Source organism: Syngnathus leptorhynchus, chromosome 3, assembly GCF_054491065.1.
Source record: "Syngnathus leptorhynchus isolate UIUO chromosome 3, UIUO_Slep, whole genome shotgun sequence".
Lineage (NCBI taxonomy): Eukaryota > Metazoa > Chordata > Actinopteri > Syngnathiformes > Syngnathidae > Syngnathus > Syngnathus leptorhynchus.
Window position 1 is genome coordinate 20,333,493 of NC_141197.1, and position 26,391 is coordinate 20,359,883.

Sequence of the window (26,391 nt, forward strand, 5' to 3'; positions counted from 1 at the left end):
AGCTTCCAAAAGCAAGAATGAGGCATTTGCATGTTTTTGTTTGACGGAGGCTCGTTATTGCGGCTCTTTTGCTTAGCCGTCACAGGGTGTGTTGAGCCTGTGCCGGCCGGGAATACATTTATACAATACGACTTCCAGCACAGTGGTGAAAATAACTAGCGCTAGCTTGTGGAGGACATTTTGAAGTTTTAATCTTCCGGTGTGTCTTAAAAGCTTGCAAGAGGCTATTAAAGTTGAGCACAGGCGGCAGACAAGATACTGTACGACCGATCTGCACTTTCTTGTCTGATTTGCTGATGTCTGTCAGAAAGGAATTGGCTTTGAAGGAACTTGGAAAAAACATTTTCCACTGTCATTGACTCACGTTCACAAATGAGCAATATGATAACATTGCAGGTCATACGTGTCATATTTTGGCCTTGTCCGGTCCTTCTCATGACCCCTTTGGAACCACCGAGTTGCGACCCTGGTTTCGAGTGGCCTTGCCCCCACCCGGTTAGAAAGCCAACACCTCTCCTGGGAGAAACTGACCTTGTTGTCTGTCACATTGTAAATCTACACAGCCTTCTCGCTTTGTGATATTAGCAGATTCAACAAGTAGCAACTTCTTATTTAAATGTGTCACGTAAAGATGAACAGAAACCTTCCGATTTTGCATTTTCATGTAAACGTTTTCGTCCTGTGTAAGGAGATCAATTGAACAAATAACATGATTGCCGTCCCTTAAGACAAGCTAAATGTCATTGAAAACAAAGATTAGTTTGAGAGCTCTCATTGTGTAGATGTCACAACTCAGCATTGTAGGCTTAGCTGGCTTGCTGTCTGTCTATCTATCTAGCTAGCTAATCAATCATATCTGTCGAGGCATACATTGAAGTCTCATATGGCCGATCAAGGCTTTGGAGGAGGACTCGCAATGTAGATGTTGGTCTGCGATGCTCGTTTTGCGCAAGTCCTGTAATCACTGCATGCCAAATAACAATTGCTCAAGAAACAGAGCCGTGTTCGAGCAATGTAGGCTACTAGAGTATTCTTGAAACTGTCTAAGAATTGAGTTGTTCTGAGTCAGAAAGAATTTTCATCAAAGCTATCTTTATCCAAAACATTCTAAAATGTCATGGTTCTCAGCTTTATTTTCTTGTTGTCGGGAATGCGTTGCATCAGGCTGTAGCAGGCTTAAGAGCTGGACAGGGGCCAGCACTCAGAACAGGAAGCAGATGGAGCCGTTTGGGCTTAACCCTTCCCACGCCACCTTATCCTCTCGGCCCCCCTCCTCCAACCTGCGGGCCACTTTGCAGAATAGAAGGAAGACCGGCCCGGCCGCCTTTGGGGGATGGTCGACGCGTCGGGCAGAAAGAGAAAGGGGACCAACGAGGCTGTGTAACGATATTCTTGCATCGAAATGCAAAACAACAGTAAATAACGAAACAGGATGGCAAATGAAAAATAGCAATTGGCTAATCACGGCAACTACACGATAGCATCTTTAAAAATGCTAAATAAAAAACACAACAGTCAGCAACTAAGAAAAAACTACAACAACTAACTAAACACAACAGTATGCCAAAAAAACACAACAAATAAGGATACAAGGTACAATATATATTGATGGCGACAAATTTCCCTAGGTTCTTGAGTGTAGCAGCAGTATATTTCTTTTGCGAGCAGTGCATTGAACCAGTTTAATTTCATTTTGACTTCATAACGTGGAGACAACCTCCACGCTTGATGCTCTCGGTTGAAAAGTCAGAAACAATAAATGCTCCATTTTATACCGATGTTGAGCACACTACGGAGCTTCGCGGCAGAATTCAGGGTTGGCAATGTTCCCCCAAGTTAAACACACAGAGGCAGAATTGAACCCAGACAATTTTTAGAGGGATAAAAGGAGCTGGCCGAAGCTGTTGGCGAGACATCACCGAAGCTTGCTCATAAACTCTCTTCTGAAGAAGGCTCAAGCTAATGTTAGCTTCATGCGCAAGTACGTCATTGACGCCGATTTGTTGTCACGACGGCAATGCGTGCGGCTTCCATTTCAAACATGTCCAACATAGTTGACTGAGAACGTGGTCATTTTCAATATTGAATCTTTAGATATGGATGCCATTTCGCCCAACCCGACTCGCAACATCTGGGATGCGGTAGTTGATCAAACCCCGATTGAGCGTTCATTCCTCGTGTCCTTAAATGTTACCGGCCAAATTTGTCTCCCGAGTTCTCCAGCCCTGTGAGTTAGCTTCATTATTCAACATTTGCTCCAGTTGTGGAGGGTTATATTTAGAATTGTTGTTGGGGAAACCAAAACACATTTTTAGAAGCATCTCATCCCGAAACTAACAATCTTCCTCCTCATGATGATGTTGCACTTGAGCTCAGGAACATTCAGATCTCCAGAGGTGGCCTTGAAGCCTTGAAAGTGTTTTCCGCAATTTGGCTTTTCTTCTTTGCTCTGTGTTGTCTAGTCCCCGGTCCATTCTCAGAAACTACTCGAAGGTTCTGTCTACACTTCTAATTTCGGTGTGTGTTTTCCAGCAGCCGCAGCAGGCGATGGAGATCAGCCAAGTTGTGGGAATCAGGCAGTTATGTCATACACCAATGTTTTTGTTAGCCCCGCTAAGCTCCACTTTGACCGCAGAGACGCCCCCTTTTCTTTTTTTCAACAAAGATGATCATTGTGACCTCGCTGATTTTACCTTTTTTTTTTTTTTCTTCTCACCATTGGCAGCTTGCCACTGCTGTAGCCAGCCAGACAGTCGGCTGGAAATAAATGTGCATCTTCACATTGGTGGACACAGTCAGAGTTTTCAGACACATTCAGAGAGTCTGCCTCTTTACCATCACCATCAAATTGGCAAATCATTCACAAAGTCTGTTGAAGGTGCCACATTCCGTTTTGCTATCAAAAAATATATTTCAAATCTGTCTGCATTTTCTGTTACTTGTTCAAATATTCCCAGAATCACTCGTGATGTATTTTGCTGACTGAGTAACAGTAAAAAACAAAACAAAAATGAAGCAATCAAATATTAGGCGAGAGCATGCAAACAAAAAGTCGCCAAAAACTACACGTTTCAAATTGCTGGGTAAATAAAATTTGGGTTAAACATTGGACCAACAAAATTGACCCAACATCCTGGGTTGGCACAATTTTAAGATCAGCAGTTTTAAGGACCGTGCCAATTTAATATTGAGATTTAACTGGAGCAGCCTTTGGTAGACTGCTCGTCTCCTCAACCTTAAGGTTAAACTCTGATGACATGGTCCAAGTCTAGAGCAAGACACCGAACCCCAATATGCTCCCAGTATCGCTGCCGGCATGGGTTCTAACAAGGCCATCGCAACTTGACTCACTAATGGTAGGCGGACTTTTTCCAAAAAGGTCAAACGTCAGACCACGCCGCTCAAAACATTCCGCCGTCGCTGTACAGACGGAGGGTCAGAAAGCGAGCAGCCCTCGCCGGTGCTCGGCAGCCTTTTGCTAATCTGTGGAAACGCCAGCCTGAATAAATGCTCGCACGCTGGTGGATTATCTTGCCAGGATGTTATTTTGCACAGGAAGGATGTTTGAAATGCCAGTCACCAACACAACACCCTCCCCCAGCTTCTCTCCCACACACGCAGTCCTTTATAATCTGCCGTTGAGCTGCGGCGGGCAGGCAGGCGGGCGAGTGCATCCTAGTAACGCCGAGCTCGGCAGCCTCGGGTTCTTCAAGTGTGCGCACGACACGCAGTGTGGCAAAACATGGCCCCCTCATTCACTTTCCCCAATGTGTACCTCAATGGTCTTCACTCCTTTAGCGCTCTTTTGAGATTTCGAAGGAGCCGGGGGAAGGAGATGAGCCCTCGGAGGCAGGCGGCCAGGGAGTAGAAGCTCAGCCCCGGCATTGACAGAGTAGTAAGAACCCAGCAGGGGAGTGAGCGGCTAAATATAGCGCCTGTAGTGGAGTGTTGGTGATGTCACAGGCCAGAGAAGAGAGGAGAAGGGAAGAGACGAAAGGCAAGGCAGAGAAGGGCTAGAGGCTCCTTTTACAGGTGACTGCTTAAGAAGCCTCCCTCCCTCCCATTCTGCCGTTCTTCTTTTGCTGTAGTCATGACCCGACATTTGGAGTACGTTTTCAAATTCCATGAGACGCGTTGTCTCAGAACCCCCGGCCGGCAGTTCAACGACACTACGGTGGAAAAAGTAGTGATGGTGATTTCAAAGGAAAAGTAAGTGGAGCATTTGTTGTCCGAAGTGACATGACACCAAGACAGAAATGGAAACGTCAACCCTTGCCCACTTTCCAGCCGCCGAAGTAATATCTAGCCCAATATGCTCGTCTGGCTTTGGGATTTCCAAAACGCAGACGCTTAAGATTTGCAGATTTGAAAATGCGTTCCCAGTTTGTCAAGCGGGTCGTTTTGATGACCCCGCCATCATTCCGAGTGACCGTGACGCTCGCTCGCTCGCTCTTCTGCCGTCGCGCCATGTGTCTATGAATATCTAAAAGTGATGCTTGCACTATGAGGAAATGCGGACTAGCTTGCCGCATTAAGATTTACGAGCATGCACATGCATGCATTCGTTGGACTCTTTAGCGTTCCCCGTGCCAGTACCGCAGTCCTCGCGCGCAGACAATTGATTAGGTCTGCTTTGAGCAACTACAGTGGGTGCTACTTAGTTAACAAATTGATATATCATTTTGCACATGCTGTTTCAGAGTGAGGAACCAGCACAGACATTTTTTATGTGTTCGTTTTTGACTTTTATTGCTGTGGCGCAAAGCCTCCAAGGCTCTTGTTGTCCTTTCGATCGTTCAGCCTGCCCGATTCTTGGATACAGGGAAACTCGATGAGTGACAGTGAAAAAACCCTTTTCATATCCATGCTGTTATTTAAAAACATGACATTTCTAATGAATAGATTTGACACAGTGACTGGCTTGGCTTGATTCTCACAAACAATGATCAGTTTCATTTGTTAATTGATAAGTTGTCAATTCATTGTTGCACTGCTGCTAATGAGACTCGTCTTCCGTCCTTTTATTACCGTGACTGTTTTATACAATGCTACTTTTACTACAGTACTGCTAATCTTTGTTGAAAGCAATTAAAATGTCCCGCGAAGCCTTGGTTTTGTTCAACACACAATGTTTAGTTTGCTGCTAATGGAAATTCCCACGATTAAGCTTGACTCGCGACCGAACACAAGTGGACCGGAATCTACGATGCAACGGCACAGATGTTTAATCCAACCGCGCAGATGTTTAATCCAAGCAAAATCGCAAGATCTTTCACAACGTGAATGAAGTTTGCCTGTACCAAGTGAGTTCCAGGCCACCGCTGGCAATATATCAACATATTGTGTGTGTCGTTCAGAAAATATCCATACCGTATGTTCATAATTTTACTCGCCGATGTGACCAGAAACAGTCTCTATGGCCGTCCGGATGGTTCCACGACATTTCATGTTCCTGCAGTCAATGAATGGGGCTGTCATAGCTAGCAACTTGTCAAATATCTCCAGATCCATCCTGGAGGAATTTGCGGGACCTTCTCGGGTCAGTCGACGATTATTTTTTACGCTTGTCCTATTTCAATAATCCCGAAGTTGTTATTTAGCATTTTTGTCATTCAGAGGTGCGTGCGTCGTCCCGTCCCGTTCCAGTATATGCCCATCCCTTGTTCTACTAAGTCGCTCAAACATTCAATATGTACAAGACAAATAGACACGTCAGGAACAAGCACTTATAAGGAAACGTTAATGGGCAAACATGAACGAAACAAAAGCGGAGCATATCACGGAAAAGAAAGAAGTGAGAGTGTAAGCCGCCACGGCTGGAGGAAGTCGGTCGGCCATGTGATAGTACAAAAGCGGCGTGTCTGCTGATGAGTAAGCTCACACCCGACCGACCGGCCGACCGAGCTGGAATGAAAAAAGCCTTTGTGTTGGGAAGAAGAGCGTTGGCAGCAGCCCAGCGCCTCCGACTAGCGCAGGATTAGGCTCGGACAATCGGGAGCGCCGGATCAAAACAAGGGCTCGGAACACCGGGGTCATTCTGTTTGCTAGGATACCATCTGCCCCGCTGGGGGAGGGGAGAGCTCGCCCAATGAACGGGGGAGGGGCGGACCCACGCTCGCTCAACCGGCGACCGTGGCTCGGCCTCGCTCAATTGCGGCGGAGACGCGGCCTATTCTAAATTGAGCTAGCCAAGAAATCTTAGCTGCCGTCAGTCAGTGCTTTTGCTTTCGAGTTCCTTGTCGCTCCTCTAGTTGGGAAACATAATCACTCTGCTTTGCCGTCATTTTGTCTAGGACATGATGACGGCTCTTGTGGTTGATTTTGACGGAACCGTTTCTGCCTCCCTCTCATCATAGCACCTCCGGATTGTTTTTGCACCATTTGTCCAAGCCCCTCCACTTGGATATGAGCTGACAGTCCATTTGGTCCAGTCCCCATCACACCCCTTTGTGTTTTCATGAATTGAATGTGACCACCGCAGGGAGAGGATGAGGGGAGAGTGGGCGGGGCTTACGCTTTGCTGCTAGCCTCTATGTGAACTCCGCCTGCAGCATGGACAAACCTGCATAGCCCTGACCTTTTTTTTTTTCTTCTTCTTTCTCTCCGCCAGTTTGACGCCTTTTGCTTGAAACATGAGCAAAAAGCTAATTTTGGTGTCGTGCAGGGCAAACGGAGAGGTGAGGGCAGTTCTGGTGGCGGGATGAAAAGAAAACAGAAGCAAAAGAGGCTTGCCAAGGAAGGCTGATGTCATGTGAAACATTAGCCACGCTCGATGTGAACGCTTGTGCGCGCATATGCGCAAGTTAAGTGCGTGTGCATTAGCAGCCGGGGCCGACCTGCCTGCTCTCATCAATAATTCACCAGTCCCCCTCCCCCAGCTGTCTCATCTGTTCTTCCACTTCCTCCCACCACCTCATCTCCCCCCCAACCTCCTCCTTTGCCACGCCCTTTGTTAGGACGGACTCTAGCATCAAATCATCTGCAACCCCCCTCTCATGATTTCTTCAAATGCCTGCATGGGTGTTTCCTCTTCTGCAAGAAAAAGATGCTCACTTGGCTGTTTCGGCAGAGCTCCCGTGACCGCGTTCATTGGCGTCGATGCACAAAAACAAAAAAGAAGGGAGCCCAAAAGTCCCTTAGCGCCGAGACCCCCAAGTGAAAGCAGCGACAACCTGCCCCAATTACCGTAGGTTGACCTTGCTGTGCGACCACTTCACCTTGTCTTTTGCTTTCCACTCGATTGTATTTCTTCTCCAGCTCTCCTGCAATGTCACTGGAGGTGGAGCAATTTTTGGTTCAATTGTTTTGGTTCGATCAGCATGTGTCCATGTATTTGTTTTCTGGGATCAGAGCCAAGATGGCAGCATCCACCAATTATGAAACGTCGGAGTCTATATCATAAAATGAGCTCTTGTTTAACCCTAACTATGTAATTTTTCACATTTTGGTCAGATGCATTGTTATACCATTTTCTAACCAAGCGCAAATTTTACACAACATAAATGTAGTTCCCATGAAACCCCAAACTTTTATGTGCAATAAAACTAATTGCAAATTGAATCTAGATCATTTGTTGTTGTTTTTGCACGTCACTGGCAACAGAAAGTCACGCTAGTCTTGCTGGTAGTTAATAATGCTGTGCCTGTATCATTTCCATTTGGACTGGACATCATTGATTTTGCATGCGTGCCCGAGCGTCACCACAGTGAGTTGTGTTTCAATCTTAATAGCCTCTTCCCGGTTGTGTGCTAATCCTGCCTGAAGTCTGAAGTCCAAGCTGTTTGCATGTTTACATTTACGTCGTACTAATGCAGTCAGTCAGTAAAACCAGAGCCAAAATGTTCTCCCTGCTTGTTTTCTGGTGTCGTGGAGCAACGGACGGGATATTGTGCAGCCTTACATCCAATCTTGAGAAGTTCCCTTTTCTCCCTCACAGCCTTGCAGAATGAAGGTGCTTGTAAAGCCAAGTAAAGGCTGATATGCGGAAGAACTCTCTTGTAGCCCCACCCCCCTCTCTTTCTCTCTCTCTCTCACACACACAACAACACACACACACACTCTCTCCACACTGCCTATGTAGGTCAACATGACTCACTCCTTTCTGCTTCAAAAGCCTGCTCAGTTAGTTTCCCTATCTGGAGCCCTTTCATATTCAATGGGCTGGCAGTGCAGTTGATGTGGGTTTTTTTTTGTTGTTGTTGTTTTTTTTTGCCATAAAGCAAATATTTCACCTGCTTGGTTGTACTTGTAAATTGGATAGAGACATTTGGAAATTTTGCAATCCTGACTTGTTGGTGCAGCCAGCGAGTTTGGTATTGCTTCTGGGAAAATCGGACCTATTTTGGCTTTTCATGAACCAGAAAGTTCATTTTGCTCCATTCCTGTTTAGAAATTCTTGCAGATGTTTTAGTACAAACTTTGTGATGAGAATCATCCACGGGGAATAAAAGCTTGATTCATTCGAAACGCTTTGTGATAGTCACGCTCGTTAAGAAAATGGAGACTACTGCCGCTGCCCCTGTTCTACGTTTGTTTGTGCGATTATCGGCGTTCAGTATGCAAGGGATCGCTGTCGTGCGCTCGCTCGCTCGCTCGCTCTTCTCATGGCAAAGAATCTGCATATGAATGCTCCCTTCTGGTCCTCACTTCTGACACTAAAGAAAGCCCAAACACTGGGGCCAATTAATGTGTGCGTTTGTCAAAGAAAGACAAATAATTGATGATTCCTTCAATTAGAAATTGAAATCGGAATCCCCCGTCTTTGTTGACATTGTGCGCTGGTGAGAAAGAGCAGTTTAAAGGATTTGTCTTACGCCGGCCAGCGCTAGCTGCAGTCCAGTCGCTCGATACGGTCAAAAAGATGGCTCGCAATCCTGAGCAACATCCTGAAAAGACGCAGCCTTTTGTCCTCATCTCTCCGGTAGTGCTTTCATTCCGGCCACAGCTTGGGCGTGGAGAAAAGAGTACCCGGGGACTTTTTGGATGAGTCACTCAACCGGACAAAAAAAAAAAAAAGGAGGGTGAAGGGGGGGATCCAAATAATACAACAATGCTTTCTAACCCTCCCCCAGTGCTTCCCTGTTATTACATCACACGCACAATTGAGAAAATGTCTTGTCGTGGTCAACCGTTGCACGAACCGTTATGCTTAGAACATAAGACGACGCGCTGCGAGCAACTTTTAAGTCGTACAATAGGAAGCCAGGCGTACGTGTTAGACGAGGTGGGGGCCTGGGTGTGCCGCGGTAAAAATGGAAGCTTTGTCGAGGAAACCCGAGTAGGCGGCTTTTAGGGGGCCGCGCATTCATGTGGCCATATCAGCTATCGTCCCCCCCCCCCCCCCCCCCCACACACAGTTTCAATGCAGCCCTTGTCCTCGCAATTACGCCGCCACAGAGACCCCTTTGCCGCCACAACGCCGCTTGTCCGAAAAGAAATTAGAACCGGCTTGGTTCACAGCATATTTTGCGACCGTTGGTGCAAAAACAGACATTCCTCGGTGGGACGGTCGCCGATCAAAACCACTGACAATTTTGAAGCGTTGTTTTTCGTCTCTTCAAGCTGCTTCTGAACCTTCCGTGCTTTAACTGACTTTCTGTCCTTGACGCTTATGTGCAGTAGCGGTAATCCAAGTCAGTCCTGACCAAAACAACTGAGCCCGAGCTTTTCGAGCATTTAGCCAAAAATACTCAAGAAGAATGTGATGCAAAACCAAAAGGCACAATTTGCTTTTCATGGCAGCTTGACAAAAGCCTGTAAAAAAAGTAGCATTAGCTAAACTAGCATTAGCATCTGGCTTTTTTATGAATGGACGGGCGTCTGTCCATCCAATGGAAATAGAACTTCAAATGATGACGTGACATGGCCATTGTTCATGCCACTGCACGGATGTAGCGCCAGAGAAGAAATGTGTGCACACTTGGAAGCTCTTTTGGCACCTCTGTGTTAATGTTGCACTCTGCTTTGGCTTTAATTGGCACAATTGCACGCATGTGTTTTGGGTTGTTGTCTGGAAGTGAACGTGCGTATGTCGCAGATGCTAAAAAAAGGATCCCTTGAACACCGGAAGACCAATTCCCTCCGGGTAGAGGCACCTTCAATTACTGCAGTTTCCATCGTGGAAAGGGACAACAAATATGCTCGCCGCTCGTCTTCAGAGATAAACAAACGCTGCTTCAAAACGGCACTCTGCTTGCTTTGGTTGACCTCGTGTTTTGCCGTCGCACTAACGATTATTTCAATAATTGTCAATTAGTCATTTGTTGTGGCTGCCCCAGACTATTTTGGACTGATGGAAGATGCGACTAATCTATATGTATCCCTTAAAAAAAAAAAAAAAACGTCGGGCATTTTTGCTCGATCACATGAATGTTGTTGACATTATTGACACTTTTTAGTCTTTGCTTGCCATTGAAACGATTGTAACCATCATCAGTCCTTTTTCCACGAATGGGCACACAATTCCTTGGAGATGAAAAATGTGCAAAATGCTGTTTTTGACTTAATAATAGCCGACGCGGTCTACTTTGGCTCATCGCCGTCATCGCAAACAATATGGAAGTCAGAGCGTGCCGTGGTCTCGCAAATGACACCGCCTGGCCATACCGCTAATTAAATGAATTCCTTCTCTTCACTTAACTTGCGCGCTAGTCGCTCCCTCACCAATGCGTGCGGTGGGCCGCTACATTCTCGAGTAGTTTGTCCCCTCGCCGAGCTCTTCCGACATTAGCATGGTTATCTGTCGATGGTCACTGATTAGAATTGCGCACTTGCCCGTTGCTCCTCGCACCGGCCGGCTCAAGATTGTTCTTTAAGGAGCCGCAAACGTTCACAAACTTTCATTCGTCCAACTTTGCGTCATCTCCATCCTGCTCTGCCCTGCCCTGCCCTGCCCAGCGATTTATAATTCATCCGAGAGCCCGAGTCTCTCGCCACCCCTCTGCACCAGGACAGCATTAACATTCTGTTTGGTCCCCAGCTAGGCTGCACCCACTTACTGATGCCTTTCAAGAAATGTTTTGTTGATTCCTTCCTTTCTCTGTTGTTGCCAAATTGTCAGTCTGGCTGCCGGTTGGTTATCCAGATCTTGCTATGTTCCAACACCGATGTTGGAAGTTTGCTTGAATTTGCTGTTGTCACTCACAATGTGTGACAAATGATTTCAAATGTGTATGTTTGGTATGGGCAATATTTAATAGGATTTCTTTTACAACAAGTGGCAACATTGCAAAATGGCGCAGCACTAGCTTAGTTTAAGTTTCGGTTTATGCGGCGTAAGGCTAGCAAATCTTTTTGAAATTGATCATTCTATCCGTTATTCCATCCATGAATCAAAAAATCTGATTAGTTACATTTGTGTAACAATTTCCTTAATTATGGGAATACTTATTGATCTTTTTTATTAACCATTAAAAAATAATGACCATGAAAAAGGCTACAATTATTTTTTTATCCATTGAATATTTTATTGGGAAAAAAACATAAGCAGGTGCTAGGACATTGCCATCACCATATTTTCTTTTCGTCTTATTAGAAGAATTGTAATTGTCCCAACACAAACGACGGTTTTTGCTCACTGACTCAAAGGTCGAAAATTGATGGAATTGTTGAGAATTTGTCCTGCCAAGGCATTCTTCTGAGCGAGAGATTTCCTCACCTCGTTTTCGGCTATTTTACTAGCTTATCTGATATGTCTGCATCTGTCTCGTCCCTGAGTTGCTAGGCAACAGGCTTTCCGTGCGTGCGTGTGTATGCGGCCGCGTGTTTCTGTGGCAAGAGTGGAGAGAGATGTTGAGAATAGAGAGGAACAAAGCAGATGAAAGAAAAGTACTCAGCGAGGAGAGGTTGAAGAAATTGGAGGTGGGGTGGGGGGGCAGAGCACTGATGGAGAGGAGAAAGCCATAAACACTTTCCTGCATTCTTGCTGCATATAAGTATGCGCCTGCCACTACCTTAGCGAGGTCGCCGACAAAGACGGCGTGATTTAGCAGAGCGGCGAGCGGGATCCAAACGCCCGGCCGCCACTTATTGGATGAAACGGAGAAGCGGACGTGCTCCGCATAGGAAATGCCATCAAGGGAGTGGATTCTCTTTTCCGCCGTAGAGCCATCGTGGTCAAACAGCAGGGGCGGCTATGTTGCGAGTTCACGCACAGCCGTTGCAATGGGCGAGGCCAAGATACTTGTTTGCGTGCGTGCGTGCGTGCGTGCGTGCAGGGTCCAAGGTCATCAAAAATACATATTGTCAGTTGCGTCATCATCATAATTGCCAAAGGCTGCTCTGTGTCCGTGTTGTTGTCGTGCGCCAGTATCACACACACGACGAAAACGAGCTTGTCATAACTCCAGAAGTGTCGCTTTGGCAAAAATACTGCATTGGCTATTGAAGGTATTATTTTTCCTGAAGAGTCACCCGTCCGTCTCGTCCGTCCCTTCCTTGAAGCGGATTCAGAAGGTGGCTGCATGCGCAACCTGGCGTTCCTTTTGATGCACAGTGCCTGTATAGGTTTTGTCATGTGCTCATGTGTCAGCCTTGGTTTTATTTGTCTGCACGGGTCTCCGGTGAAATGAATGGGCCCGCCCGGGTCAGGGACTGAGCTGTGTGCTCCGGTTGCCAGGATACAGCAGCTGAGCCTGGCTGCCTCTATTTGCACACCAAACAGGCCAGCTCTGCCGCTCTTGTCCCTCCCTCTCCGGTTCGCTTTCCCCGCGCTGCCGCCACAAGCGTTACAAGGCCGCAACGTTCAGGAAGATCCGTTGCCTTTGATGAAATCTTTCTTTTTGTAAATTTCACACCAAATTTTCGTGAATTAGATAAAAAGAAAATTGTGTGGGAAAAGAATCATACCATGTCAAAAGTACACACCATTGCCTTTGGCTAATTATGTACTTATTTTCAAAATTGGATACCATTGGAAGCCTTTTGAGACCCGATCGACATGAAATGCAGCATCGCGACATATACTGGAATTTATATATGTATGGAGACACACCACCATGCTAGTCATGGTATCAGCAAGCGAGGTACGCACGTAACGTAGGGAGAACAACAAGCCCATCCCTGGATGCAGCTGCCGCGCTGCTCAGCTGTCACTGTGGAAAATTGGAGGTACACCCACAATCACCAGATAGACAGATAGATGGATAGATGGAGGGGCTGGCATATGCTTAGAGCAAACAACTGCTATTTTTCATGATATTATGAGACTCTGTGATGTTTACAATGATATCATGTATGTGCAGTCTCAAAGCCCAAACTGTTTTTACAGTTTTTACCCTTAATACATTTGAAGAAAAGAATATCAAAGAGTCAACAAAGCAGCATCCAAAATATTCCCGTTTGAGATGTTCATGATCAATAAATTCATGTTTGTCAACAGAATCCTGCCAGGAGCATTTAGCATTCCTCGTACATAGCAGCGAGATTGCCTAGTTTGAATTAATGACAAGTAAAATAAGATCGCCAACAACACGACGAGGCTTTCTAACCCATTTCTTGTCGCAATGTTAGCCCTACGCAGAGTGCGCTCGGGGATGGCAAGCTAATGCCGTGTAAAACATACGTAAACAGAACGCCGGTTAGATCTCAACCCCAAAGTAGATCGTCATAAGTAAACAGTGACATCATGTTCATGTTTGCTGACTTGGAAGTTGAAAAGTGACATGTTCATCTGAAGCATGTCAGCCATTTTTGTTTTCAAGTCTTCAGTTTGGAGATGAGCTAGCTTGTTGTTGATTTAGCTGAGTAACTCAACCGCTACTCTAACGCGCGAGAGGCGCATGCTGCAATATGCTGACGGCTGGCCGGGCTGGCCAGGCGGCCTCTGTCTGACCGCAGAGGGAGTGGCTCCGGGAAGATGAGATAATGCAACTTTGGGAGAAAGGTGCGTGCCAGAGAAACTATGGCGAGAAGCTCCGTCGCTTCTCTGGTTCGTCGGCCACCGCTAATCGCTGCTCACGTCAGGCACAAAGTATTAAAAATGTAGGTCGCCACATTGCTCAACTACTGTTGGGACTACTGACTTTTCACATTCTTAATTTATTTCCTCAAGACGTGCTTTACATGCTTCTGCTGATCTTGTGGTTGTCCATGCCGCAAGTGTCTTGCCAAATCGATTGTTTTTGTTTTCTTGAACCAGTTGATGAGCAATACATGCATCAGCCGGTCATTAAATATCCAACTTTCTAAGGTTTATCCCTGGCAGCGGGCCATGAATTTGTTTTGTTTGCCAGCCAGGAACATCTTACATACAGATGATCAATGAGCATCCGTCGTATTGCTCTAACACCACCAAATCATGTTAATATCACAAACGTGAAAGTCAATTCACCTAGCAACTGCACATGTAGCACGCTAGTTATTGCGGCTTAACCGGTGAAGCAAAGCTCGAGCAGGAGCAAGAGATTTTGGCCGTGCTTGATTTTTGTACGCAAACCTTTGCTTGTGGAACATAATTGCAGGAGTTGATGTGTCCCGTTGGTGTCCCGCGCACCAGCAAAAGGGGAGCGAGCGGTTCAAGCTCGGGAGCTGTTGGCATCTCTCGCTTGGCTGCTTTTCTATTTTGACTTGACGGGGGAGGGGGCGATATAAATAGCAGTCTTTGAATAGGATAACTGCAAAAGGAAGACAAGGAGGCTGTGGGGGTAGGCGAGATGGAAGCCACGCCAGCGAGGATAGGAGCGCCAGTGTCTCCGAACGCAGGGGGGGAGAAAAACAACCATGCGGCCGCGGTCTCATCTGTTCACTCGCTCAGTCACAAGGATGATTATCGTTGGATGCAGTCAAACGAGAGAGAGACAGAGAGAGCGAGGGGGAGGGAGCCGAGGGACGAAAAGCATGATTAATTCATGACCCTGAGAAGCACAAGACTTCTCCTCACCGAGGAAAGGTAGCGGATAGTAAACAATGGAGGAATAGCGCAGCCTACGGTGTGATCTATAAGAAGGATCGCCACAAATGTTGTCTCACGCTTGCGTGTCTTGACGAACTCCAAAGTATTTCTTTGCAACGTGGGACCATGAAGCAAATCTTTCTGAAAAATTTGAATGGTTTCACTGGCAAGGGCTTGAAATGACTTCAATTTGCGCTTGTCTGGCGTTTCTATCAAAATGTGAAAGCTCAAGCGGTCAGGTGATAACCTCCCCCCCCCCCCCCTCTTTTTTCCCCCTCTCTCCAGACGGTTGATGACGATGCAATGGCAGCGTGAATGAAGCTTGGCGTGGGGAGAGCTGAACGATGCCCAAAGGTGGGGGTTCTAAAACCCCCCAGCTGGACCACTTCCCACTTAACACCGACATGGTGGAAAAGCAGGGTGGGAAGAAGGTAAGCGTGACAAAAACCGCAGGCACAAACCAAAAACAGCCACAAATTTACATTTCTGTGTCATCTATTTACAGAATGTGAAACTTTGTAAGCTCCCTTTTGCTTCTTAGTTCCCAAGCTTTGGTCGTTTAAATTCAGGGGGGGGAAAAAAACAACAAATGAAGGGTATTTTGGTCAAACACTAAGAATAAATCATGATGTTCAAAACTCAACCCACAAAATTTGACTTTTTTGTTTTTGCTTGATTTTTCTCGATTGACAAAAAAACAACGTTGGGTCAAATGTAATTCACATATTTATTGTCATGTGCAATTGTTGTTGATGATTGATGAATCCATCCAAATTGTCCAAATGGTAAGAATTTCAGCGTCACCCTTAGCGTGTATTCAAAGCATTTTCCCAATTTGACACGTGCGGTCGTGGTATTATCCTAAGAAGCCCACGTCCGCCGTTTTAATACAAGAAGCGGCGGCGGTGGCAGCAACAACTTGGAAGCAAGGCACGGCGGAGAGGTGCAGCTTATGCAGGCATAGATTTACAACCCTCTGCAAAGGATTGCATCAGACTCTGGCATGGGGGGGAGGGCTGAAGCGCACACACTCACGGGCGGGTGGAAAGCAGAGTGAAACGAAAAGGAAAAAAAGCAGCCATTGCCGAAGAGCAGAGCGCAAGGTGTCACGTGAAGAAGGCACACATCCAGTCGCAGCTTTAAAAAGAAACATCAAAATATCTTGAAAAATGCGTCTTACGTTTTCGACTTTTTTGCGTCTGCGTGCGGTGGTTTTTGTTTTGTTTTTTTTTTGCTTCAAATACAACTTGAGTCGTATTGCCGAGCGTACCGGAGGCTGAGAGATGAGTTTGCTGAACAGCGTCGCTCTCGCTCTACTGTACCATGACATCATCGTCTTGTGACCGACCGGGGCAGGGCAAGAAGAAGGAGGAGTTGAGAGAGCCACCGCATAATCGAAAACATGCAAACGCATAATGTGCTTGAGGAGGTGATGCGCGCGTGCAAAGAACACAATCACCCCGATCCAAAAGAACCACCTCTGAGGAAGCTTCTCGGTCCTATTTCTTCAGTCAAAAGTCAACTTGGAATTTTTACCACAATCTGTACCCCCCAAAAATACAATCTAAATTGTTGTGATCAGTGCCTGCCCTCATAATAATAATGATGACTGCACCCACATTTCTGCCCTCTCCATAAAGAAATAACAATGCAATACAATCGAGATTGTAGTTATAAAGGTCTGCCATAATAATAATATTGATGATCATAAGAATGACTAGGCCCGCATTTCTGCCCTCTCAATAAGCACAAAAATGGGTTGCTACAACCTTCATTCATCGTCATGCAAAATACTTGACTCTTGTTTGCCAATGCAAAGTTTTTTCCGTTACCCGTGTTCATTAACGCTCCGTTCCGACGGGTGTCGTTCACAGGAAAAAGTGTTGTCAAATAAGACTCCCAAATTGGATCGCAGCGATGGGGTTAAAGAGATGAAAGAGAAGGCCTCGAAAAGAAAACTGCCGTTCACAACCGGAGCAAATGGAGACCAGAAAGACTCGGACTCAGGTAAGGGACCACTCTCCTTTGCTGACAATGCAGTCACACGGTTCTCGTTTGCTCATTTGATGACGGAAAGTTTGATTTTGAGTCTGCAACACTCATCCTTGCATTGATTTCCGACATCTTTGCTTTTACTTTGGAAGTCGTCCGATTTCAGATCATGGCACATTGAATTTGTGGAGCACGCTAGCCTGACCGGGCCTGGCTTTTTGCTAAGGCTAGGCTTTGTGTTTTCTTTAATTAGCAAAGGAAGTAGAAGTAGCGCTTGTAGTGCTTGTTTGACTTTGGCATTTGGGGGGGGGGGGGGGGGGCTTAGTTTGTTAATAATGTTCCAGCTCAGAGGCTTTGCTAACTGCCTTCATCATCTGCTTTGGCTGAGTAGCTACTTTGCTTTATGTTCAGTAATTACACGTTAGCAAAGCTTTTCATTCCAGTCAAAAATGGAAAATTGCATGCCTGTGTGCGTGTGTTTTGGGTCAAGATTTGTGTCAATTTGCTTTGGAGTTGTAACTTGTGACATTTATCAAGACTTCTCTTGCGTGTTTGTATGTCATTGTTGGATCGGAGTGCACGTTGGCATGTTCAGGTATTTTCCAAATTGCTGATTCTTAATCATTTGCTAGCATCTGCACACGATGCTACTTGAGTCAGATTGGGAGAATTTTAGTTTTTTCTTCCACTGATGCATTTGAGTCGTGTGTGTGTTTTCTATTCTCTTTGCCTGACCTTTTCAAAGGGTTGCCCTGCCATGTCACCCACCGTCTTTCTTCCCCCTCTAACATGAACGGCAACTCTGATATGTCACGGCCATTACCACGCCACATCTCATTGCTCGTCTCCTTTGTGATTTGATGGGAGATGAATTGCGCGCTGGAGATATGGTCAGGTCCGTTCAAAAATGCACTTTTGTTGTTCTTCGTATACTGCGTGCGGGTGGAGAGTGCAAATATATTCACTGTTGAGCATGCTTCACTCGTGATTACCGTAATGACACGTGATTAAATTAGATCAATGTGCAAACGGCCACATACTGAGAAAAGGGGACATGGAAGATTTTGACCACTTTTCCAGCTAAGCAAGAACTGGAGCAGAAACATTCTCATTGGAAACATTGTTGTTGGGCCGGGTGTATTTGTGAACCTCGCCTTACTCCATCGATATATATGTGCATATATCTTGAATCATTAACTTTACTCATTCCTTCTCCTTTGAGTCACCAGCACCACAGCTCCCCCTAGAGTCAGGGAGGAGTTTCCATATTCAGAATCCAAATATCAGTATTTGAATCTTGCTGCATGATGAAGCGTCTTGCAATGGTTTTGCTAACATCTTTCTTGAAATAGGCAGGCGAGATTTGGCCATTTCTGTCGTGACAGCCTTCTTTGAGCTCCTCTATCGGTGTGTTAGCATCTCGCTTCTGGTGCTGCAAAACTGTAGTCCATCTAGCTTTAATGTGGCTACAAGACTCGGTCACGGTATGTGACGTAGTCCATCTAGCTTTAATGTGGCTACAAGACTCGGTCACGGTATGTGACTGAAGGAAGCAGTGATTTATGATGCTCCGTAGCCCGCCCGTGGTTCCGCTCTGACATCCAAACATTTGTCCTTTGTTTCTTGCTCCGATCCAACTTGTAGCGGCGCTCGACGTCGACTTGTCCGGCGCACCGGGACTCTCGTATTCAGTGCAAAGCGTTGAAAAAACATCCTGTTAGCCATTTCCCGTTTCTTCTGCCTCGACTTCCTGTTTTGATCATTTGAGTTCCCCAAGCAAGTCATTGTCTGTGATGTGGCGTGCGCGCGTGCGGTCAAACATATGTGGTCAAGCTGGTTAAGGCAGTTCTTCGTGGCAGAAAGCTTTAGCTCCCTGAGCTAGTGTTTATGCTAGCCTTGTATTTTTTGTCTCCCTCCCGTATTGAAAACTTACCTGTGTTTTCGCTCTCCCTGGGGCTGAACAATTCATCAGATGCTACTCAACATTGCAGTCTTCAATGATTAGGAATACAAACATCGGAAAATGAAATGGCTTGAAATGACCTCATGATAGAATTGTCATCAAATGAAAATTTGGTCAGTCGTCTGATTTACAGACTGGTAGCTGCCGTTCTTTCTTTCGTGCCGATGCCTCCGAGCTTGGTCGACGATTTCCTCTGTTTTTCCGCATTCAAGTAATTTTCAGGCTAGCAGTCTGTTGTAAACACAGTCGGAAAGCGCCAGCGTAGCACTTTCTCTCTTCTGCTGCTCCCAAAACATGTTTTGACTGCTGTCTGTGGTTCCCCCCGTTCAAGTCCCGGCAGAAGGAATGTGTCGAAATGGCGACTGCCCATCGGAGGGTTCATCAAAGGGGGGTGGCAACGCAGGAGCTTAAAGCGTTCGCAGATGTTCCTGAAAGTTCAGCACATTTTAACTTGTGACTCCAGGATGTCTCATTTCCTTACAACAACAACAACAAAACTTTCTGAGGTGCGATTGAAATCATTTGAGTGTTTATGGCCACGTCACCATTGCTGAGTTGTAACGAGAAAAGTCACAGGGGAAAAAAATCAAGCTCAGACAAGTCCGCCAGTGTTTCTGCAGATGCGGAAAATGTTTCTGACTCTGCGGTTGGATCACATTTCTCTAAATTGTAATGTTTCATATGCTCAAAGATCAGATGTTACATTTATCATGAGTTGCTGGAGTCCTAACCAAGGGTCATCAGATGCTATGTTGCTGCTGAAAATAATTGCTGGGTGTGTTTTTGTAGAGCAGCTGCTTTTGTCCCAGAGAAGAAAGAGGAGAGCAGAGTCTCCATTCAGGCTGGCAAGCAGGCAGGCAGGCAGGCAGGCAGGCAGGCATGCGGTGACCTTGGCGAGCCTGTGTCCAATTGAGAGTACACCAACTCGATTTCGTAATAACTGTGCTAGCGCCAAATCACGCCCTCTTCCTGACTTGTGCTGATTGGCTCAGAAACATAAACACGCGGCGGCCCGTTGAGGCCTCCTTTTTGAAAGGAAAAATGGGATGGAGACAATTTTCTGCAACTGTTGATTGTAATTTGATAAAAGATCTCTTGTAGGTTCTCCTTATTCATCTTTACTTTTTTTCTGCAAATTCAAAATGACACGTGTGGTGACCAAAGTGATCACGGTTATCAATATTGCCACGATATTGCCAAAAGAAACGTAGCAGAGAATACGCCAATGTTCTGTTTGAAATGATAATAAAAACAGTCCAAATGATACACGAACCCACGAAATTTGTTGAAGTTGATGAGTAAAGCGCGCTTCATCCCTGTGGCTCCTTGTTAGCCAGCAAAATTCAACATCTTTTCTTTTTGTTTTTTTTTCCTCCCCTCACCACAGAGAAACCAGGTCCAGAGCGGAAGCGCATTAAAAAGGAGCCCACAAACACCCGGAAGGCAGGCTTGCCGTTTGGAATGGGGATGCCGGGCATCCGGGCAGGGTACCCCCTCTCCGAGCGGCAGCAGGTGGCCCTGCTCATGCAAATGACTGCCGAGGAGTCCGTAAACAGTCCAGGTGCGTGCTTATCATGGAGACCACGTCTTGTGTTGCACACCGGGCGGGCGGGCGGGGAAGTGAGCGTTACAGAATAGCAATGACCGCCACCACCGTGTACATTACAAGTTAGTCTTAACCTGAGACTTTCTGCTTGTCTTATTGATGTAATAATAATATTCACAACAGACGTTGAGTTGGACAAACATCATCAATCACTCAGTCACATATTTATTTGTCAGTGTTTGTCAATGCTCTTCCTTCAAATCCCGTTTGAAAACGTAAATGAATAGGAAGGCACGTGACTGTTTGAGATATAAACTCACTTGTGTCAGTGCGATGACAGCACTTCCAAATGTTGTGAAATCAGCTCCAATTCAGGCTTTTGACAATTCTTAGTGCGAGGTCGCCCCCCTCTGGCCAAAGGATAAACAACAGTATTGCACCCATTAGAAGAACAAAAAGTTCCCCCCCCACCCCCCCACCTCCCCTTAAAAACCCCAAATCAAGTCACGTGATCTGTTCACGGTATCGATCGTAACACGTTGTGCTTTTGCTGTCAACAGACACAACACCAAAGCACCAGTCACAGTCCAGTCTAGGTCAGAAGGGAACGCCAAACTCTGCATCCAAAACCAAAGATAAAGTCAATAAAAGAAATGAGAGAGGAGAAACTCGGCTGCACAGGGCGGCCATTCGTGGTGAGGTACGCCGCATCAAGGAGCTCATCAGCGAGGGAGCTGATGTGAATGTAAAGGACTTTGCAGGTGAGAGAGAGAGAGACGCTTTCCAGTTGGCGCCAGATGCAACTCTTGGCTTGTGTCAGCACAAATATCGTCATCCGCTTGCACTTAGGTTGGACCGCATTGCACGAGGCATGCAACCGGGGATATTACGACGTGGCCAAGCAGCTGCTGGCAGCCGGAGCCGAGGTCAACACCAAGGGTCTGGATGACGACACCCCTCTCCACGATGCGTCCAATAATGGACATTTTAAGGTGACTGTTTGGTTTTTTTTTTTTTTTTTGTTTTTTTTTTTTTATAACTCCAACTCAGTTGAATATTTGACCAAATAGTTTTTGATTTTTTTTTTTTAATCAACTCACTTGAATACTGAGCCAAGTTGTTGTTTTGGATTCCATTTCTGAATGTATCGGTCCCGAAAAATGGCCTTTGAAAATGCCCACTTGATTTATTTCAGGTGGTCAAGCTACTTTTACGGTATGGCGGAGACCCACGACAAAGTAACCGAAGAGGTGAAACGCCTTTGAATGTTGCCAACTCTCCAACGATGCTGAATTTGCTGCTGGGGAAAGGCACGTACACCTCTAGTGAAGACAGTTCGTCAGGTGTGTAGTTTAACGTGAACATTGAGCAAAAGCGCTTTTATTTGTCTTTTAACCTCGCTTTTATTTTTCTTTCCGTTGGCCCCGCGCAGAATCTTCCGAAGAGGAAGACGTTCCCTCGTGCGCCCCATCGAGCTCGGTCGATGGCAATAACACAGACTCTGAGTTTGAGAAGGGCTTGAAGTTAAAAGGGAAAACTTTAGAGCCTCCCAAATCGGCCGTCACGCCCGTCAAAGACGAGTACGAATTTGACGAAGATGACGAGGAGGAGCGAGTCCCCCCCGTGGACGATAAGCATCTCTTGAAAAAAGACTTCCGGAAGGACCCCGTCACCAAGGCCAACAGTTTCATCTCCATCCCCAAGATGGAGGTGAAAACCTATTCCAAAAGCAACTCGCTCACACCAAAGAAAGCCGTCAGGCGCATCATCTCGGACAGCAACAGTTCGGACGAGGACGACAGGACGCTGTGTTTTACGCCGGCGCCCACGCCGCGCCAACAGGCCCTCCAGACAAACGCCAAGACGAGAGAGACGGGGAGTCTGACTTCCAAACAGCTCAAAGAGAAAAATAAAGTCAAAAAGAAGAGGAAGAAGGAGAGTAAAAACAACGTCGGCAAAGAAGTCCGCTTCAGCAAAGTCAACGACAAATTCTGCACGTCCGATTCCGACTGCGGCGATATGGAGAGCGAAGACGACAAAGGCTCAAACAGCATCAAGGAGTCTTCCATGATGGCAAAAGACTCTGGCGGCGGCTTCAACACGTCCTCGCACGCAACCTTGAATTCGCAGAAACAAGCGCCGTCGTTAGCGGAACAACACCCCAAGCAGTGGAGGACCGACGGCTGGAAGACAGTGTCGTCTCCCACGTGGTCCGACGTGAGTTCTTTGTCCGATTCCGTCAGGACCCGTCTGTCCAGCGAGTCCGACTACTCTTCCACCGAGTCCAGCGTGGAATCCGTCAAGCAAGTCAAGAGGAAAGGACAAGACAACAAAAAGAAGAATAACAACTTGCACAACAGCACAGCGGAAAAGAAAAACGCCGCCGACGTGTACAAAAACGCCGACAGTACCGTCTCCAAAACGGACACGGACGGCAAGGTGCTGAAGAAGCACAAGGTCAAGCACAAGCACAAAAGCAAAGAGAAGGACAAAGCTCCCAGTCTGGTGCTCAATCAGGACATGAACGAAAAGTTTGTCAAAAGCTACTCGTTCGATTTCGACGACTCCAGGCAAAAGTCCATCACCGTCGAGTCGGAATCGCAGTCCGAAAGCAAGATCAAGCTGTCCAAACACGAAAAGGACCATTCCAAAAAGGAAGAAAGGCTCTCCAAAAGCAAGTCGGAAGACAAAGATTGGGCGTCGGGAAAAGACTCGCACAGGACCACGGAAAAGGAGAAAACTAAGAAATCCAAGGACTCGGCCAAAACGAACAAGGACGAGCGAGACAGGCCCGTCAAATCGGACAAGGAGAGAAGCGCCAAGGAGAAACCCAAGGAGGACAAGCAAAAGAACCACAAAGAGGAGAAGAAGAAAAAGTCCAAGGAGAAGTCGCGAGCCGACCGCAAGAGTGAGCAGAAAGAGGAGAAGCATCTCAAGGTGGACAAAGGCGGCAAGGAGGACAAGTGCAAAAAAGACAAAGTCGTCAAGGAGGAGCCCGACTACGAAAGCTACGACGTCAACAACCGTTTCCTCAACCTGGACGACGCAAAGCTGAGCGCCTCGGACGAGCATCACGACCGCTGGGGCTCCGAGATGTCCTCCGACTCGTCCCTCTACGGAGACGACAGCTGGGACGCCCCCGTCAAGGAGTACAAAGAGTACAAAGCCAACAACGCCGTCAAGCTGATCGTGGAGACGGTCAAGGAGGAGACCAGGAGGAAGGACAAGGTCAAAGACAAGAAATCCGACCACGCCGACAAAAGACCGGACAAGGACGTCGCTTCCAAAAAGAAAGACAAGGACTGTTTGGAAAAGAAGAAGGACTGGTCGGACAAACAAAAAATCAACTCGGCCCACTCTGTGGAAAAGGAGAAGAAGAGGAAAGAATCCACGGAAACGGGCAAGGACAAAAAGGACGGCCTGGACAACAGTCGAGATCGCTCGTACGACTCGGTCAAGGAGAGAAAAGACGGCAAAGTCAAGCAAGAGTCGCTCCGAGACGATTACGCCAACGACTCCTTCTTCAAAGAAACCGAGCCCGTGGGGAAATCGTGCGACGCCCGCGAGCGCAACCATTCGGGGAAGGAGAAAGAGAAGAAGTTTGACGCCACGGAAAAGCGAGAGAAAACAAAAGCCGACAAGCACAAAGAGAAAATGAAAGACAGGGCCGCCGCCGCCGCCGATCAGGAGAAGGACAGGAGTGACAAAATGGCGGCGGAAAAAACGGCCAAGGACAAGGAAGCCGAGCGCGGCGGCAAAGACAAGAAGGACGGCGCCAAGGACAAACACAAAGAGTCGCACGCAAAAGACAAAGAGCGAAAAATGTCCTCCGAGCAGAGCAAGGACAAGAAAGAGAAGGCCTGCCAAGACAAACACAACGAGCGAGAGAAGGACTTCTCCGAAGTCAAGCGAGAGGAACGCAAGCCCGAGAAGATCCGAGAGAAAACCTGGTACAAAATCGCCGACATCTTCACCGACGAAAGCGACGACGAGGACGACGCTTACAACGGCGCTCTTTCGCACGCTTCCGACCCCGTCCGAAAGGACTCGCTGCCCGATCAGGACCAGGATCTGGATCACTTCCCCTCAGACAAAGTCAGGAAAACATCATCGGAGAGCAAACACGGCGCCGACAAGGCCAAAGAGCACAAGGAGAAGAAGAAGGAAAAGGCCGCCGCCGCCGCCGCGTTTGACTCGGGCAGGGAGCGCAAGGGCTCCCTGGAGAAACACAACAAGGACAAGAAAGAATCCGTCGATGTCAAACATAAGGAGCGAAAAGAGCGGACGTCGCTCGACTCCAACCAGGAGAAGAAAGCCAAGCAGAAGCTCCTGGAGGAGAAAACCAAAAACAAATACAAGACGGATAATAATCCCAAGGAGCGAAAAGCCTCCAAGGGCGGCGGCGAGAACGAAAAGTCCCTCCTGGAGAAGTTGGAGGAAGAAGCCATGAACGACTACAAGGACGACTCCAATGACAAGAACAGCGACATTTCCTCCGACAGTTTCACCGACCGAGGCCACGACGCCGTCGTCCTCGCCGGCTACTACGACTCCATCGGCCTCGCCGACGACGACAGGAGGGACTCTCCGGCCGTCATAAGCACGCCCCAGGACAAGTTCCGGGAGAAAGAACGACATCGCCATTCCTCCTCCTCGTCTTCCAAGAAAAGCCACGACAAAGACAAAGAGAAGGTCAAGAAGGACAAACGCGACAAGAGCGAAGAAATCCGAGACGTGTACGCTCGCCGCGAGAGCTTGCCCTTCGACAAAGAGCCCACGCCCCTGGAGGCCGACCCGTACACCTTCCCGTACGGCGGCAAGGGCGACGGCGAGGACGACTTTGACAAGACCTTGGAGTTTGAAAAAGAGATGTCCAAGAAGGACAAAGCCGGAGCCGCCGTTATCAGCGACAGAACAAAGGACAAGAAGAAAAAGGAGAAGCACAAGGAGAAAATCAAGGAGGAGCGCAACAAGCACCTGGACGCCTTTGGCTCGTCCAAGCACTCCAAAGAAGGATTGAAGGACAGCCCTCAGATTAGCCTTCTGAAAGAGCGATCGAAAGAGGACAGCCCCAAGTTTGACTTCAAAAAGGAGCGCAACCGCGACGCCTCGGACAAAGACAACCGCTTAGATCACGCAAAGTCCAAAACGAAAGATGAAAACGAAAAGCTCAATCCGTCCAAAGACACGGGACGGAAAGACGGACGCCCGCGGGAAAAACTCCTGGTGGACGGCGACTACCAAATGACCAGTTTTGGTCAGATGTTGAGTCTGAAAGACCAAGAAATCGAAGAGCGGCACAAGAGGCATAAAGAGAGGATGAAACAAATGGAGAAGCTCAGGCCCAAGTCGGGAGACCCCAAACTCAAAACCAAGTCCAGCGAAGAAGCCCGCAAGAACCGCGCGGAGCTCTCCTCCTCCAAGAAATCCAGCCTGGCCGGCGGCCTGGCCGGCGGCCTGGCCGGCGGCCTGGCCGGCGGCCTGGCCGGCGGCCTGACCAGCCCGGACTCCAACCTCAAAGAGAAGAAGCTGAAGGACGTCGGGCTGCCCAAGGACGCCGGCCTGCCCAAGGACGCCGCTCCGCCCAAGGAGGCCGCCCTGCCGGCGACGCAGATGGTGTCCCCCGCTCGCAAGTTCCAACCGGCGACGGACAGCCACAACGCCAAGGACTGGCTGCCCGGACATCAAATCAAAGAGAACCTGCCCGCCTCGCCCCGCTCGGAACACAACAGGCCCACGGGCGTGCCCACGCCCACCTCCGTCATCTCTTGCCCCAGTTACGAGGAAGTCATGCAGACTCCCCGCACGCCGTCTTGCAGCGCCGAAGATTACCCCGACATCATGCTGGACGGGCTGGACTGCCAGAACTCCTCGGCCATGACCATGTCCATGAATGCGTGTTCGCCGTCCTTCTTTGAGAGGTATTTCCTCCTTTCGATGTGTTCCCTCCCCTCTGTATTTTGTAGCCTCCAGCCTTTTATTATGATCTTGTTGTCTTTG

The 26,391-nt window shown here is 47.5% G+C and overlaps 1 protein-coding gene across 6 annotated transcripts in view; it reads left to right on the plus strand.

Annotated features, from left to right (window-relative positions):
• The window catches only part of ankrd11 (ankyrin repeat domain 11), a 45,990-nt gene that overhangs the window by 12,551 nt on the left and 7,048 nt on the right, over nt 1-26,391 (plus strand). For 4 of the 6 annotated variants that reach the window (XM_085907825.1, XM_085907827.1, XM_085907830.1 and 1 more), the window contains exons 3-9: nt 15,176-15,321; nt 16,765-16,897; nt 20,233-20,406; nt 20,952-21,152; nt 21,241-21,383; nt 21,587-21,734; nt 21,824-26,312. In XM_085907825.1, the coding sequence (XP_085763951.1) occupies nt 15,235-15,321; nt 16,765-16,897; nt 20,233-20,406; nt 20,952-21,152; nt 21,241-21,383; nt 21,587-21,734; nt 21,824-26,312 (5,375 nt within the window). In that variant the 5' untranslated portion in view covers nt 15,176-15,234. The remainder of the gene's footprint in view (nt 1-15,175; nt 15,322-16,764; nt 16,898-20,232; nt 20,407-20,951; nt 21,153-21,240; nt 21,384-21,586; nt 21,735-21,823; nt 26,313-26,391) is intronic. The other 2 variants (XM_085907828.1, XM_085907829.1) reach the window with 2 other exon arrangements.